Source organism: Anas acuta, chromosome 13, assembly GCF_963932015.1.
Source record: "Anas acuta chromosome 13, bAnaAcu1.1, whole genome shotgun sequence".
NCBI lineage: Eukaryota > Metazoa > Chordata > Aves > Anseriformes > Anatidae > Anas > Anas acuta.
Genome location: NC_088991.1, coordinates 19,074,583 through 19,093,372, shown reverse-complemented (window position 1 = coordinate 19,093,372; position 18,790 = coordinate 19,074,583). Strand labels below are relative to the sequence as shown.

At 35.6% G+C, this 18,790-nt stretch overlaps 1 protein-coding gene across 5 annotated transcripts in view; it reads left to right on the top strand.

Moving 5' to 3' along the window:
* Nucleotides 1-18,790, top strand: part of LOC137863897 (connector enhancer of kinase suppressor of ras 2-like) — a 177,476-nt gene that overhangs the window by 65,943 nt on the left and 92,743 nt on the right. For all 5 annotated transcript variants that reach the window (XM_068697495.1, XM_068697496.1, XM_068697493.1 and 2 more), the window contains exons 3-4: nt 13,548-13,750; nt 15,159-15,246. In XM_068697495.1, the coding sequence (XP_068553596.1) occupies nt 13,548-13,750; nt 15,159-15,246 (291 nt within the window). The remainder of the gene's footprint in view (nt 1-13,547; nt 13,751-15,158; nt 15,247-18,790) is intronic.

Genomic DNA, 18,790 nt, shown 5'->3' with positions numbered 1-18,790 from the left:
ACAAGGGCAGAGAGTAGTCTTCCTAGTGACTACTCTGTGCTTTTAAGTACACCTACACCAGTTGTTCCAGAACAGAAACTAGTTGTGCATGGTTTCCAAGACTATCGCTTGCATGGAAAGAATATTTTGGAGCACTGGAGCAGTACCACCAGCAATATCAAATTTTAGTAAGTTAAATTTTCAAGTCCAAACTGAATTAAAATGAGGCCCTTGTAATATTTGTGTCCTATGTCATTTCTTGTCTCATGCTAAAACACATTGCAAAATTTCTACAGTGCTTTTAACGTTAGAGTGTATTTGATTAAAGCTTTCCACAAAAAGAAATCTTGTAAGAGATTTCATCAATGCTGCCACAAACATTAATGTGAGATAAAGCAGTGCTTTACACCTTTCTTTTTCCATTTCTGCATATTTATGAGGGACTTCTTGCTGAGAATGCATTTATGTATTTACACAAGGGTCCGAGGAAATTGTGCATTTGATTTTTTGTAAATACAGACTGAGTACAGGAATAAGAGCCAAGTGTGGACCAGCTTGAAGGTCCAATTCAAGTTGCAGTGACAGAGTTTGCTGGGCTATCCTTTTTAGGTCTCTTGGGCTTTGTTATGTCATTTTTAATGTTATAATACAAGTAGCAATCCTGTCATATGAAACTGGTCAGCTGTCATAGCATCTATTTTTTACGAGTTCCTGCTTTTATATAGAACTCCCAAGACTACAAAATATATTTTCTTTAGTAAATGTGCTTTTCGCAACAGTGTTGTGTTGTTACATGGTATTTAACACTTAGCAACTGTTTCTTTCATTTGTGTATGTGGGGGCATTGATTTGGCAATTTTAGAGCTCTAATACACAACATGTACTGATTCATATAAACGTATATAGATAGAAAAGGCAAGTAATGTTAAACTTTTCATAAAAGTGGCATAGTGAACTGAATCTTGGCCAAGTACACTTCTGTGAGTACTCCAGCTCTGGAGAGCAGTGGAAATGCCATTGGTTCTGGACAGCACAGAAACACTGACAGAATACGGAACCGTAACTCTGATCAGACGTTTTGTTTTTATATTGGCTGTGGACTGTATTTAAGGCTTGTTTCTTTTTGGTAGGTGTACTAAATTTTAGACTAATAAAAACTTTTCTGTAGTTGAATTTAGTGCAGCCTTGACAGTGGGAGCCCATCATTCTTCTGCTCTTTATTGGCTGATGTAAAACATAATTATTGTTTGGTGATGTGTGTCCACGTTAATTTACTGAGCTCAGATGTCCATATGTGCACTGGCTTATAAAACCAAAACTCATGTCCCTGGCTTCAGATGGTCTTTATCCTTCGTATTTCATTTCATGTGTGAGAAGGGGAAAACTAGCAATAACAAAGGGTCGTTTCAGAACCGGTAACTTCAGCTTCATGTTCCATTGGCTTCTATGCTGTGCATACCTATTTGACCCTTACAGATATATGCTGAAGATTAAATAGTGCTTACTACTGACATCATTGTTGCAATAAAAATGGCTGGAAATTGTTGGCCTGTTGCCACTGCAAGACTTTCAAAAGTTCATGCTCCCTTTAGTGAAGTATGAAAGTATGGATCCTGCTGTGATTTCATGAAAACGCCACTGAAACTCCCTCCTTATGTACAAAAGAGTTATCCCCTAATTAAGGGGATCGGCTGCTGCAGACACTGGCAAGGCAATCACAGAAACCTCATCTGCTTTGACAATGATGTGCTCTTGGGTGTTTCCCACTCCCAACCTTTGGTAAAGTCTTTCAATACAATGTGCTAAGTTCACGATTTCAGCAGGATAATGGACTTAAGTTGTTTATCAGAATGTGTTATGAAATAGCATACAGTTGTTATGCAGCAATACCAAGAAACATATGCAAATTTCTGACAGAAAACATGAAAGCCCTCTATTCTAGAATTCATGATTTTTGAAAAGCCATTAATTTCCTTCAATACAAGCTATTTAAAAAGAGCATTTCTGTGTTTGCAGTGAAGTTCATAATAGAAGAGATACCGTCATTGAGCACTCCAGAACCAAGAACTTTAATTAGAGTTTAACTCCTTTGTACGTAAGGATGGAGTATGCGATTGCAGTAGCTTATGTTTGTGGTGTGCCAGCACTGAAAACCTGAGAGCTAGAATATGCAGGTGGTGAAAGTCAGTTCATTGACTGAATCCAGCTAATGGAATATCGATTCAGACCTAGGTAATTACATTAAATAGTTGGGGGAAAGTATATTGGATTAAGGGGGTACAGGGTGCTATTTTGGGATCATAAAGCGAGGATAACACAGACTGTTGCAGGAAGAGATAAACTCTTCCTCATTAAATGAAAAGGATACTATTCCACTAACATAAAATTTAATTTAATTTTCTTTAAAATAACATAAAAGCCTAGTGATGTGTTCAGTCTTAAATGTCAAATAAATAGTTGTCTCAGTATTGGTCTACATGAAACACATAAATTGGTAATTCTTAGTCTTTTAATGAAAAATAACTGAGCAAGACTTATGTGATGCTTAAAATAATTGTTTAAAATTATTTATTATTATATTTATTATGAATTTTTAAAGTTTTTTTTTTTTTTTTTTTTTTTTTTTTTTTTTTTTTCCCTAAGGCTGTAGCTTTCTTCATGGGGAAGGATTAGTTCTTATTTATTGTGTACGTATCTCAATTGCAAAATTTTCTTTCCGTTGAAAAAACCAATGGATTTTTTTTTTCTCCTTAAGGTCCTTATTTGAAAGCTATACTGAATGATGCAATGCGTGTTACATTGTACAGGTAGCAATATACCACAGGTTTGCAGTGGGAAGAAAGTACAGGGAATACACTGATGTAAGTCAAGAATGATTGTTTTCCATGATGGGGAAAAAAATGAAAAAGTGTTTTTCTCACTCACAAGAAGTAATCTGTTTCATAAATACCATTTCACAATATTTTTGTTACTAGTCTGTTATAATATCATTTCCAATAAGCTGCCTGAATTTTTGACTAATTTTTTGATCACTTATGCACAAATTTATATACGTATATGTATATAAACACATATCCATGAAGTTGTAGGGTGGACTTGCTCAAATGGCATTCACCAAATTCATGACTAAAAATTAATTTTATATCATATTGTCATTGTTGTTAGTTCAAAGGAATCTTGTTACTAATTTAATTTATTGTATGATTCTCTCTGAATTGTCATGGGTAAAATCTTTACGTGGAACTACCAGTTTTGCAAGAACCTAAGATAAAATCCTTGAAAATACCAAGTGAAATGTTCAGTTCTGACATTATGTTTCCAAAAGACAAGCCTATCATTTGTTCTTTGAACTTTGAACGTTTCAGGGCTGTTCAGAATTGTAAATTTGTGTGATGTACTGCATCTCTTATTCTCTGTAGTCTTGCACTTGTCTTATAATTCATTTTAAGAGATACTTAAAGAATCTTAAGAAACCCAATAACTTCCTGTTGCAGGGTGGTTGATTCTTCCACAAGACTATGATTATTGTTAAATAAATACTTTAAGTTAATTGGTCACAAGATTTTAGTGAAAAAATAATAACGGTTTGTGGTTATTGAATAGCATGCTCCACATTTGTGTCTTCAGTAGGTTTTGATGAGAGGAATGGTGAACACATATAAGGATCAGGGAGTGCTGGAAAGGTAGGTACAGGCTTGAAACATTCTGTCGGAGAAATAAAGCCAGTGGAGTTTCATGGATTTGCAACAGGAAATTTAAAGAAGGATTTGAGTATAGTTTATATATCCCTAAAAAAAGATGTAACGTCTTGGCAGGAACACGCATCATGGCACGTGCTGGGAAACAGCAATTGCTTAGTTCTTTTTTAACTTAGTTCTCCGTTCTAAAATCCTTTGCTCTTGTTTATTTACCACTATATCCCCAGTCAGCTTATTGTGCATAGCACATATGGAAGAGGTCAAGCCATCACAGAGCTCTGGCCTACTTATGGCTTTTAATTGAAACCATATGCAGATCAGGCCTTACCTAATACTGAAGTAAAGTAATTGGAATCAATTTATCTTGTGACGTGAAAAGAAACCACAAAATAGACTAACTTTCCTTCATCTTCTTTGGTTTTGATTTTGTGCATATCAGAAAAGAAATGTTGCCACAGCTTTACTTTCCTGCAGGTATATTTTCTGAGAGTCATCATTAAGCTGTTAAATATGCACAAATATCAGGTTGGCATGGAACAATGATGTATGGATGGTGAAGAACAGTCAGTTTTATGTCAGTGTGTTTATGAGAAAGCTTCATAATTTTGTACTGTTGTAACACCATTTCGCTCAGGAAAAAAAAAAGAAAAGCATTTTAAAATAGATAATTTTTTTTTAAATGCAAATTCACTTCCTGGGAGTTTAGATCCCAGCCCTTTGTGAAGTTGGAGCAGAGCAGAAAATGTGAATTAAAGTACAGCAGAAGAGCAGTGAAGAACTGCTCAGAGGCATGCTGCTGAAATTCAAAGTAAAAGTAGTAAAAGCATCCTCTCTTTGAGATAAACTAAAGTACTATTTTAAGCATAGGTGAGGTTCAGTCTCTTCTGGTTCTGAAAGTGAAGGTTCATTGCCTGCAGAGGAATAATGCTACTGATGGTTCAGAAGGGAATGTCCATGCCCCGCTTCTCAACTGAAATGAGAACCTTATCTCAATCAGCTTTCTTTTTCAAAGTTTTTGTGAAGGTGTACATTATAGATAAGTAGCAGTTTCAACGTTTTAGAAGATGATTCCAAGCAAGTGATATAATGCAACTGACACTTAATATATCTTTAGTCCTATCCTCTTGTTCCATTTGTAATGTCAAACCATTTCATTGTAACAAACATCCAAGATTTTTTAATCTAGAAATTAAAAAGTTGTGTTTAACAAAATCTTCAAAAACCATTCTTTCCTACTATTGTTCTATAGTCCCTGCTACATACCTCCAGTGAAGGTAATAGTTTTAAATATTTATTAAACAAATATATACATTTATGATAAATAGCAAGGCATAGGTCTTTAATTATTACTAAACAGAAAAATCATCAAGTTCTTGCTAAACTTATAATCTAAAGATTCAAATAAAAATATAATATAATAATAAAATGTATACTTTTCATACTGTTTAGTCTGGCATACTTGTGTATTTTAGTTGTATAATGTAGGATATTTTTAAATCTAATATAACAAACTTCATTTTCTAATGCTTTTCTGTTTCAGATATTTGTACCATAGTAATATATTCTTACCCTCTCCCTGTAGATATGTATATGGATATAAACAGAAAAATTAAGATGTTCCAGTTTATTCAAGCTTATCCAAGTAGAGAGAGTATTTGGATATTACAGAATTAAAATCATGTTGTCTTCATTAGGATTAAGCAGAGCAAGAAGGCTTTATGCAGTTCAGAGATCTGCAGCAAGAGCTACAATGTAAAAGCCACTTAAAAATGTTTAGGCAAGAGATTAGATAAGAACACTGGTTAATTCTTGATCATCCTAACCAGTCCACAATAGAAACAAGTATACTGTGCAGTTTTAACCTGGTATATAGCGAGCCGAGTCTGGGCACAACCAGTGGCCCTTCTGAGATCCATAAAGAACATATTTGTGTACTGGGTCAGTGCTCTTGTCTTGACCACCTCTTTTCCCTACTCACAGCAAGGCCCGCTCCAGCTGTACCCTTTTCATGTCTTCAGAGGAGGTATCCACAGCAATGCACCCTCATTTGCTTTTCTCACGCTTGGTTCCTCTGAGCAGGTGTCCAGCCATTTGACTGTTTTAGCACTTAGATAAAACTTTTTCAACTTTATTTAAATTCTGCGTTCTGAATGAATCTGCTTCAGGGGCTGGTCTTGCGGTCTTTTTCCAGACAGATTGTTAAAGGAGTGACTATCATGTGTTCTAATTCTGGAATCAGCAGTGCGTGGCGCTCCCCGTAAAACGACTTTTTAAAGGTACCTTAATTACGGTTGATTACATTATACATATCAATGACAATGGAGATGCTAAAGCTTCCTCTGGAAGTTAAAAATATAATGCAAACATTGCATTTTTAAATAAGGTTAAAATATGCATATCAATGACAATGGAAATGCTAAAGCTTCCTCTGGAAGTTAAAAATATAATGCAAACATTGCATTTTTAAATAGGGTTAAAATATTTAATCTTAATTAATGTATCTATTACAAGATAATAGGAAGGTACATGAAGTGCTTAGAAGCACTGTGACAAGCTCCAAATTATAGGCTTAGTAGGCAAGAAAGAACTGTGACACAATTTGCTTCGGAAAGGTAGGATAATTATAATGGAAGGGAGCACAAGGGGGAGGAAAGCTTTGCACAGGAAAGAATTGAGGGGTTTCAGATAATATGCTCTAATTTGTATTATGCTGTTGCATATTTGCATCTTATTACCATAGTTAAATTAATAAATTCCATACTTTTATGAAATATCATTGTATTCTGCGTACATAAACTAGGCTATAATACTGGAGTTTAACGGCCATAATAAACTGATAGTCAAATATTATTAAAGAAGGTGATAAGGATTGTTTTTATTATATTGTTGTTAATTTACTGATTTAGAATGAGATCTTTCAAGGAAAATGCTGAAGCATATTCAGGCAATATTCTTGAACTGCTGTCCCCAGACATGAATGTGTATTTTTGAATAGGGGAATTTATTTCTTGTTTGCAAAACAGCAGGTGCTAGGATTTTATGTATTTTCAAAAATACATAAAATTATTGAATATTTTAGTTTAAGCAGCACATATCCAGAGGTGACCTATATTTTTGCTTGCCATAACTCAGAGCAAAGCACACTTTATTTAGTAAGCTAGGTATCTTTTGTAATCCAGGAAAATGATCCAAATGTAATTTCAGAACAGGTATCATTTTGTGTGCTAATACATTTAGGTGTGCAGTATGGCATCTCCTTGCTATAAAGTAACAGGAAAAGCTATTATAACAGTAATTCCACTAGACATTACTACAGACAGAGAAGTTAAACTGTGCAGAAATGGGGGTTTGTGATAAGACATTCTGAGAATTAGGTCATGTTGGGTTCAATTGCCTATTATTCAGAAGTCTCATTCCTTTGCTCACCAAGTGTGTGATCATGATCATTACCTAATTAAAATACTACTGTGCAGTGACAAGTCTGACACTGTGTGAACTACATCTGACACAGATTTGCTAACAGGGTGTTTCTTTTATATAAATGTGTATATTTAACTTTTACTAACTTTCATATTATATATATATATATATTTCTTATAAGCATTGTCCCATTTTTGCCATTCAGGAAATGTGTTAAGTTTTAGGTTCCAGTCTCTAGATGTGAATTTGTATCCTGGCTCACATGGTCACTGGCTGGTTATAGACAGAGGAGTTCTTAGGCCTCATGCTAGAAGCTGCCAGGCAGGTGGCTCTGCTCAGGTCTGAGCCTTCAGGCACAAGTGATCACAGGCAATGCAACTCTTGGTTTTCCCCAGATCCCCAGGATCAGGTATACAAGATATTTACTACAGCATGTCAAAAATGGACTGGTGGGCTCCAGTATGCCCTAAGAACTGGTGATGCCAAATGAGTAGCTGTCACTGGGCTGCAAATCACATAGCTTTTTTTTTTCTATCTGCATACTGCTCCAGCAGAATTTTAACACTACCAAGTTTAATATGCTAATTACAGGGTATAATTTATTCTTCCCTTCAGCTCAATTTACGTCACCTCTGTTCACATAAAACACCAATCTAGATCTTTTAGCACTTTATCTGAAATTATAATAAATACTTAAAGTAGGCCACATTCTGGGGAACCGAGGTTTTATACATACTTTTTAATTTAGTGTTTTAATGCAATAGTAAAAGTTGTTTATTTGTTCAGATAATTTTAAGATAATGTCCCCAGTGATTTACATGAAAAATTTATTTTACCTCCTTCGATTTCCTATTTGCATAAAGGGAATTAAGCTTGAAAATTTTTCTTAAAGAGGAAAAATGACATGCGTGACTGAAATATACTGGCCAACAGGCTTTGACCTCGTAATACTTTGATATCTTCAGCTTTCATTTGTATTGCAAACATATTATTAAAAAAATAAAATAAAAAATCTTAACATTGGGTCTACCTGATGACATCACAGAACTTTTTACAAATACAAGTATTTTAGAATAAGCTCGTGTTGTGTTTTTAACCTTTCAAAATATACAACCAGAGAGGAAATGGAAAAACAAAACAAAACCACTACGCAAACCCACCTAGTTTTTCATTGTTTTCAACTGTCAGAACTTTATGCTAAAATTACAGCATGTGGGTTTGGATTTATGGTTTTTATGAGGCTTGTTTTGCCTGTTTTCCGTAGGCGCTAGCTGCATACATGCTCTCGTGGGCGCTGCAGTTTCCATTGCGCGGATGCAGCACGTCGCGCACTGCAGCCCGCAGGGAGCCGTGGGATCCCATCTGACGCGTCGTGCCTTCCCAAAGGGCTCCAGAAGCCCAGAGCTGCCTTTGGGGACTTCAGTTCCTCGTCAGCTCTGAGCCCCATGTGCTGCTATGTGCCCTGGGGTGGCAGGTGGGGCTGGGGCTCATAGTGGCAGCCGCAGAGCCCCCAAGGAGCAGGGGGCTGGTGGGGGCCAGCAGGCAGCGGGGATGGGACCAGGGCATCCCTGCAGAGCTGCTTCAGAGGTTGCAAGTCCACAGCAATTTTAAGTCGATTGTGTAATCTGAGAATGGGTCTGCTTTTTTGCTACCAAAAATAGCACTATTTTATCTTAGTAGCAAAAATCCTTACAGATCGTGTTGTTAGCATTACATGCTAATTTATCCTGTTATTCCATATATGCCATAAGATCTGCAAACACCTGAAGTGTAGCTGAAGATTTTTTCTGTTTCGTTCTACTTTAATATGTAAACAAATGAGTCACATTGTCAGACGGATGAAGAAAAATCAATTTTCCGCTGTTAAAATTGGAACTTTCATGCCAAAATCTGTGTACACAACAAGCAGGTTTCAGCTGTAATTGTGCCATGGACACAGAGCAGGAGGGTTCCTTGTCACAGTGTCCTTAGTTAGCCATTTATTCATTTGGAATTTATAATGTAAAAAGCAAGAAATATCTGTTTGGATGCAGACTTCCTATTTTTACGTATAGTTAAAAGGGCATATCAGAAACTGAATATTCGCTAACTTAGATCTTATTCCTTCCACTCTGCTTTAAAAGGAAATAAAAATCAAGTCTCATTGGTAAAAACAACAGTTTATTTTGGGTTGTTCAAATAAACTGGTGTTCTCTCCTGTCTTCTGTTATAGTATGGCTTCTGACAACAGCCACCTGTTTTTGTTTTTATTATTATTATTATGGACTTCAAAAAAAAAAAAAAAAAAATCAACTACAAAAGCCCTGGAGGCTATCTGTCCTGTCTCCTTCCTCTTCCCACCCTCCAGTAACCCCAGTCACCGGGAATAACACTGGAGCAAGCGTCTGGGACTGAACAGGAGTGGGGGGTAGGTGAGAAATCCTCGTGAATGGTTCAAAAATCAGAGAATTTTCTTAGAGGGTGTAGTAGCTAAAACTGAAAAATATTTTACACACAGCAAGCAGGCTTAAGTTTCAGTTGTACAGCTCACTGTCAAGCATCACTTTAAGCACAGTTTCATCTTGGCATCATTACTAATTATATTCTTCCATAATAAGCCTGTCTGGCTCTGATCTCACATTTGCATTTAATTTCTACTTCTTGAAATCCTTCTCTCCAACTCCGATCATTGAATTTGGCACCAGGAATTGCTGAGCTCTGATGTAAAATATACTACTGAGTCAGTCTGTCACTGAGCAAACCAGATCATCTTCACATAAGGTAATCATCATCTTATGTGAAGGTACTCATGCTGCCATATACTATATTCAGTAGATGTAAAAAATCTTACTGTTTGAACACTGCTTTTACTTGAAAAACATGAAGTAAGCCTCTAGTAGGTTTGCCAGTCACACCTCTGTGTTCCAGATTTGCTCTTATTTTAATCCTTTTTTAGAGGCTGTCCTTTCTGCAACGCACCTGTTTTGCCTGCTTTGCTGCCATGGGCCCAAGTTTTTAGGGTAATTTGACAAAGTGCGTGGCATTCTAGTCAGACAGTGTTTGGGGTCACTTTAATAGTCAGTATTTGCTATCTAAACCTGTATGTCCATTGCCACTAATAAAGTAAATTGACCGAAAAAAAAAAAAAGGCAATGTAACAACCTTAAGTGGCATGAAATAGAAACAGGGAACCAAGCAAACGTTGATTGGTTATTTTTCCGACTTGATATTAGGAATAATCCTAGTTATGCTGATGGCACTCTCCTGAACCCATTTAGAGGTTGTGTATCTGTTTTTCTGTTGCTGTTCTCTTTTGTTTGGTTGTTTGTTTTTGTTTGTTTGTTTGTTGTTTGTTTTGTTTTTTTTTTTTTTTTAAGCAGGATTTACATCCAGGATTTACATGCAGGAAGGAAATCGCCTGCAAGAGATAGAATTTTAAAAGCTCAAGAACAAAATTTCTATTTTGTCTTTCTATATTTTGTATTTCTATTGTGTCTTTCACAATAACAGTACACATTTAACGCTGAAAGAAGAATATAAAGCTGTGAAAACTGAGGTCTGATATCTGAGCCATGATAATGATTTAGTTTGGCAGGTCTGAGACTATCTCTGAGCATCATGCAGATGAGATGCCTATGGGAATTAGAAGAGATCTGAATACTTGCAGTGTCATATATAGAGAACAGGGCTACTCACCTCCTTATTCATTATCATAAACTGCAACTTCCCCATCCTTGTTTTTAAGTACCTTCACCGAATCATAATGGATATGGTTCAAATTCTGTGTGTAACCACCTGTTTGTTCTTGTCTCCTCTGAGACAATCTCTTTTATATCCCTTCACCTTGGTTAGTGGCTAGGGCAGGTTGAAAGAAGCCCTAGCTTCTTTTGATGGTTTCCTAACACAATGCCACAGTGGGGCTTGTAGGGCTTCACGGCATCAGGCCTGCAGCCAGCCAAACTTGTCACAAAGGAGGCTGGCAGTGGGGAGAGAAACGTGCAGGTGGCACGAGGTGAGCTGTGATGCAGTAAAGGAGGAGGACGTGCTTGGGGAAGATACTTTCAAGGATTATTTTTAACATTCTTTTTCTAATTTTATAGTTGTTTATGGTTGTTTAATTTATTTGAACATCTTAGGTGTTCAATCTTAAATTTAGTGCAATTTACTTTGTCTTCTACAGAGATGTTGAGTCATTGTCAATTTTGTAATATTTTATCTTTTTCCCTTTATTGTATCTAAGTCTCAGCTAAATCACTGCTTTGCATCAGCACTCTTACTTTGCTGAAAAATTTCCTGTAACCTTCTGATTATATTTATGGACATATTTTACCTATGCTTCACTAAATTTAAAATTTTATATTGATGTTAATTAAGGCTGCCATTGGTATGCTAATTAATAAACTTAAGATACAACAACCTGCTTATTAGGTGGATTTCCTCAAACACGTTTTGTGTTTTCTGGTGACTTGAGCAAATCTATAAAATTCAGTCCAGCTGACTGCACTGGTAGTATCTAGCCCTCTTTCTTCAAGATTTGTACTTCAGTGAAAGCATATTGGCTTTTTGGAGATTCACTGGTCAAGCTTTTTCCTTTCCTACATGGCCTTCCTTGAAAGCAAACTGTCAGGTTCCCTGAGCTTTTAAGTAATAATGAATTACTTAAGTAATAATTAATTATTGGGAGAAACATTTTGTGTTTGTTACCACAGGGATAACCAAGGTTGGACCGAGAAATAAAACCAGGAGGATCTGGTTTATCATCCTTATAAAATGCTGTTGAGTATGCAAAATCAAAATTTTCCCAAGGGGAAATGGGACGCTGCTTAGTTTGCTAGCTGGTGAAGACGTTGCAATACACCCACTTACTCATCATCTTGGCATGAGAAGTGACAGAAAAAGGAGAGGAAAATAGCAGAGGGAATTCAGTGTTTTAACAAAAGAAAGATTAGTTGCAAATATAAAACACATTGTATGCCAATACTAACATCAAATACAGTATTCTTTTTAACTATAAACTTTTCTAAAATAACAGCTTTACTTCAGTGAAGCTGTAGTTAACTGTACAATGTTTGTTTTGGAAAAAAGATTAAGAAAATTGTTCTTGTCTGTAACTAAGCCAATGTAATTTTCATTTGCTTCACTGTTCAGTCTTAAAAGTGATGCTTCCAAACCTCATTGACTGACTGGGATGCTCTAGGCATGATACATATATAATACTGAAATTAATTCTGTCCCTAGCATTTAAAATTATTTTTAAAAGTAAGCTCCTTGTAGTGAATTAACTTAGAAGGCACCAAAGTGTTTCCATGCCTGGTAGGTTTCCTCAGAGTTGAGGTGGAGGGCTTCCTTCAGTTTTCAGAGTGAATTTTGAGAGGGAGAGTGGCTGGCGTAGAAAGCAAGGGCCTATGCACCGGCCAGAACTGGTCCAAACTCAGGAAACAACATTACCTACTGTTCGTTTGTGTTTTGTTTGACTTCCATACAATTTTCCCTTTTTGGCGTTGGAAATATTTAATCTTTTTTGTACATATATCCACATTAGCATTCAGCAAGATAGCATATTTGTTTGTTGTTCGTTATCCTCAGTTTTGAGGAAGAAGTTGAGGCAGATAAATTAATATGCAGTATTGATGAACAGTCATCCTCTATAACATATGCATAGTTGAAATTAATAGTGGGCAATCAATTCATACTGTGAAAGTTGATTTTGTTTAAGTGCTCATTAAAATCTTTCCCATGCTACATCCTGTTGTGGCAGCAAGAGATCCTGTTTCAGTTCAGCCTGAGACTTTCTATGTGAATCCGAGTTCATTACTCTATTTGAGCTGAAGTCCCTTCATAAAGGGAAAAAAAAATAAAAATGTGAATAGTTGTAAATTAAAAACAAACAAAAACAGTCTTAATGATAACAGTGGAAGAAGATCCATTAAGAACTATGAAGTATGAAGGCGTTATCTTGCCTGGAGTCTCTGAACCACTCGCACATTGACTACACGCCTGCTCTTTTCTCAGATTTGTCCCTAGGCATTCACTGGCGACAGGAGTACCACATCTTTGGTCTGATGTGACCTGACCGTTTGCATGTTATGTTACGTGTGGTGTGACAGCTGTTCACCAACAGCAGCAGAGTTCAGCAAGGAATTACCCCATAAAAGCCTGTCGCTAGGACTCCCTAAGGTTTTTAAGGTTTTTAACCTTATTCACAGTAGCAGAGCGCTGCTAAGGTGAAGTCGTTACAAGTTAGTAGGGGGAATAATGCTAATCTGAGCGGGACCCTGTGTGGTGGGACCAAGAGGCTTGGGTGGGCACCATGGGTGGGCTTTAAACAAAGCGGCCTGTTGCTGGTCTGACACCAGGCATCCACAGGTCTGTGACCCTTTCAGCCACGTGCCGGTTTCACCTCATGGTTCCCTTCACATAGGTTACAACACCCAGTTTCATTTGATTGTCTGTTTTCTTCTTTCCCCTCAGAACTATGGTTTGGAGACCGAAAACCTGAGAACTCTCTCTCACAAGCTGAATGCCTCAGCCAAAAATCTTCAGAATTTTATAACGGGTAGAAGGAGGAGTGGCCATTATGATGGCAGGGCCTCCAGACGACTGCCAAATGATTTTCTTACCTCTGTAGTTGACCTGATTGGTGCTGCCAAGAACTTACTAGCCTGGTTGGACAGGTAATTTACTCTGCCTTGATCCTCTACCCATGAGAATAATTCCTCTTTTTTCTTTTTATTTTTTAGTTTGTTCTTGTACCCTTTTGTTCTAATATTAAAATATCAGTTCTGCTAATTCTAGCTGTAAATTTTGATGTGCAAATTTCAAAAATATCAGAGGCAAAATGTAGTACCCTTTTCTCTTAGGAGGGTGATAAATTGTTCTCTATTTATTTGTTCATACTCCTTTCAGTTTGATAGTATTTTGTACAAAAAATTGACATCTTACTGCTGTAAATGGTAGCCCATTGTTGGTAATTTCAGAAAGGAGGATGAGGAAGAAAAGATCATAGAATTTGAACTGTCTTTCTTTCATCAAAAGGACACAAAATGAGCTAGAGTTAAGTTAATCAATTAAGAATATTAAAAGTATATTATCTTACTTGCTTAGTTGGGAAAGATTTTTCTTATTGGAGTTTCTAGCAAGAATTTGAGAATTTGAATTGATGACAAGTAATGCTCCAGATAAATGTAGTTAAAATTTTGGCTGTAGGAAGACAGAAACCAAAACATAAAATGACATCATGAAATTTATGTTTCGTTTCAGTTTTGTAGAGTTATAGCAATGGAGAGATTTATCTGGAATCTGACTGCTCTTGAATGTATAAATGGCACCTTAGAAATCATAGTGAGAGTGAATCACCCTCCTTCACAGGATTTATATAATCCTGGTGACATCTTCCTAACCTAATGCCAGCAGTCATATTCTCTTGGGCTATGACCTTGTCAGTTCTTGTAAATTCAAATGAGGTCAGATTCAGCTAGAATTTGGAAAGCCTACAGAAAATCCTAGTGTGAAGGAAGCTGTTAATGACTAAGTATGCATTACTTTGCTCTCAGAATTAAGGTGCTAACTGCTGCTGAAGAGTGATGTCATTCTAGAAATGTTGTCTTTTTAATGAACAATACACGAGAAATCTCAACTACTTTTTTTTTTGGAAGCTCATATTTCACCATCCTTAAGAATGATAACTTCTGGTGTTCTGGCCAAAATCCACTTTACATCCTTCCTGCCAACACTGTTTCTTGTTTCAAAGGCATATTTTTAAAAAGTTGTGTGATTTGCTGCTGGAGATTGTCGTGGTTGGGTGATTCACACTTCTGTGGTGTAGACCTGATCTCAGTATTACATATATCTTCTAAATGCCCACAGAGACTCCAAAAACCATAGACTGTATTACTGAAAAATATATTCATTATTTCAAGACTTTTTTGGACTAAACCATAGAACAATTAACTCACCTGATTACATTTGCCTTTATGAAAATGAATTTACTAACCATTAATCCGTTATACTATTTACCATTGCTTATACTGTAAACATGATTTATCCTTAACACTATGTAAAGCTATTCTTTCCTTCTCACAGGTCTCCATTTGTCAGCGTGACAGAATACTCACTGCTGAAAAACAACATTGTTCAACTGTGCCTGGAATTAACAACCATTGTGCAACAGGTAGGAGTGGTTATCTTCCACTGTTTCTGAGTCCCCTTGCTTGAAATCGACATAGTAAAAGCATTGTTAAGCTTTTACTTCAGTAGAAAAAAATATGTTTAACCTTATCTTTCTGTTCCTTGTATATTCTCTCTTTTTGTGGGAGTGATGGGAAGATTTTAGACTTGGCTATCCCCATCTGTCTAGATAGATTGATACAGTATGGAAATAATATTAGTCTCTGACAGTGTCTGCTGAAATAAGAAAAGTCACACACAGGTACACAAAGGCTGAGTGTAAATTCATTTTGCAGTGTTTTACACTCAACATCCCTTCTTGTGAGTTGTTAAAAAAAATAATGATGAGACAAAATAGTGTTACTGGGATACGTGGAGAGGTTAGAGAACAGATAAGGACTGTCTTAGAATGAAGCAAAGGGGAAGATGAAGAGTGTAGGAGGGGAAGCAAGAAGAAAGAAGGGCTCCATTGCCTCCCTCTGTTGTATGCTGGCAAACTTTTCCATGTAGCCTCACCGTAGAGTAGTCATAGAACTCGTTTAGTTACAAAGGCTTCCAGAGGTAGTGGCATTCTGCAGACTATTTTTTTCTGTTTTGTTTTAGTTCTTACAGGAAAACAAAAACAAAACAAAACAAACAAACAAACAAACAAAAAGCAGCATATTTTGAATTTGTATTTTCTAACTAAGGCTAAGAAAAAAATAGCAGTCTTTGTCTTTTACAATATCATCCTTAATTTCTAATATTTTGCTTTCTTTCCTTTTAAGAATTTTTGTCCTTTATGCATTTTTGCAGTGGAAAACAAAGATCCTTCTTCTCTTTTCCTGGTTTACAAAATCCTATGTAGGCATTTAATTATTTATGTATCTTTATTAAGCTTTCTCTTACAAGGTGTTTAGAACACTATACTATTTTTGATTTACAGACTAAGCAAAATGAACTTCTCTACAATACAAAAAGTTTGGATTCTGATTTCATCCTTCAGCTGATACTGCGTTTTGTTTGAGTTTGATTTTTCCCTATGGACTTGGTGGAAATCATATAATTTTGAATTGCTGTCTTCATCATTTCTGCTATTCATTTGATTGGTTTTGGCAGATGAAATTCAGTTTTCTGCTAGCAATAGTTTGAGGTTTGTTTTTTCCTTCAATTCCACTCCACTGCAAAAGCTGTCCTTCTTTTGACAACTTAAAAACAATCTGTCTTTTACCATAAACTCCAATACATTCCAAAATGAAAAATGTTTAGTTACTTCTTCAGATCAGTTACAAGTCAAGTCAAGTTTTATCTTTTCCTTATCTTATTTTCAGATTTTATTTTTTAATAGCCATCTATTAACTTGTTTTTATAAAGCAGCGTCATTCTTAGGGAGACGGTTTTGTTGTTACTAAATCTGAGGAAAATTTATTTTAATGTGTGAAAACAAAGGTGTCTCACCTAAACCAAAATTGTGGTCTTAACTGTAGGATAAAATATGAATAAATATGAATTCAAAGGCATAACTAATAGAAAGACATAACTAGTAGAAACCTAGATCTCACATCCTTTGTGATACTATTTTTTTTTTAATTAATAAGTTTTAGATATCTAATCAGTGTGAAAGCAGCAGCAAAGGCCATGCATTTAGCACATTAGGTGCTAATGTTTTCAACCTGAAGATATATTTTGTGCAAAATTAACATGCTTTGTGTGTATTATTTACAGCTGCCACTCAAGGTGAACTTCCCTTTAAGTAGTGGACATAACTGTGTAATCTGAGTTTAATACAGACAATCCTTATGTAATTTCTTGCTAGGATGTACTGTACATATCTTAGTCTCAATCTTAGATGTAAGGAGGAAATAAATTTTCTAGCTGTTAGGTCATAATCTTTGTGTAATTGTGAAATAAGATTTTCATTCAAAGTTTAAACAAAATAAAAGCATTGCAATGTTGGGTATTATTATTTACATGCCATGTAAGTGCTATGATGAGTCATCAGCCATTAGTTCATCTGTAAATAGTATCTTCTCACACTGGCTATAAGAAAATGGATCTTTATTCTCTAGTTTTACACCTGTTCAGTTTTCTTATCCCTCACAATCCCCCTTTCACTAAGATAAGTAGGAAAAAGAATAACATTATGTAAAAAACTACATAAACTTTGAGGCATTGATTTTGAGGTCCAATGATCCATTAAAATGTGTTGATAATAATGTTCATAAAAGTATGATGAGTATTTTAAAATTTCAGCTCTCTGTAGACTAAGTTTTGAAGTCTTAACTTTTAACTTCAGTCTTAAAGCAGAATAACTCTTATTTTTTTTCTGAAAATGAATCCATCAGATTAATTTAACAGAGTTTGGATTTGGTTTTGATACAGAATTGTGGCTATGTTGGAGGAATGGTAAGTGGAGTAACTGGGAGATAACAGGTTAGGTACTTTGTTATTAAAATGTAGCCAGTGGTTAATTTTTCCTTGAATAGAAAGTGTTCACTCATTCTAGTGGAAGCTGTTTTCAGACTATTTTTTGCTGATAATTTCAAAGATGTTTAAATCTGTGATAGATGCTTCAATAGAAGCAAACATTCTCTAAACAAAAAAGTTCTTACCAAAGAACGTCAGCACAACTTGAGCTATTTTTTTTCAATAACTGCCAAACACTTTTTGTTTGTTTTCCACATCAGTCATGTTTAATCAACCTCTCTGAGATAAATTAAGAGATCATATCACAGATTTTTTCCCTGCTTTTAGTCAAATACTTTATGTTTAGGATGATGCGTATTTTTTAAAAGCTATCTAGTTCACATTGCAATTGATGGAAAATTGGTTTTTAGAAGTTTCCTGTACCTGGTCTAACTTTGAAATTAGCTCTTCTTTGAGCAGGTGGTTGGACTAGATAACCTTCAGAGTCCCTTCCACCTGAATTATTCTGTGATTCAGCAACTGCCCTTAAAAACATGAGTGTTATTTTCAGTTTGAACTTCACAGATTTGAGCTTTCAGCCCCTCAATCTTGTTATGCTCGTGCTTGCAGAAGAACATTCTGTTATCAAACATCTGTTCACTGTTGTCTAAATGCAGATTATGATCAAATCTTTACTAATTAAAACAGGTAAAATGAGTTACTCTAGTGTCTTTACCAGGCTGTATTTACCTAATTTAAGACAGTCTCATTCTTTTTAATGTGTGAATTCCAGAAGTGTTCAATGCTATGTATGCAAGCAACATATTTTAAATATCATTTTGTCAGACTGCAGTAGGTCTCTACTGAAGTGTAATATTGGGAAGTGGCATTCAACTGGCAAATACAAATTTTTAAGTTCTTTTCAGACCTGCTCCATCCTAAGGTTTCTTTTGTTGTGTTTTTTTTTTTTGTTGTTTTGTTTTTTTGAGTTAACTCATGCTGCTTTATTGTGCTAAGATAATGAACTAAATATTTTACATGTGTAAGTACTTCTGTGTGTTAATTGTCCTCAAGACATGTCATAAAATATTCTTTACAGTATCTGAAAATTTCAGCAGTACTTGCAATCACTTTCAGAATTGTAAACTAAAATTATGAATGTT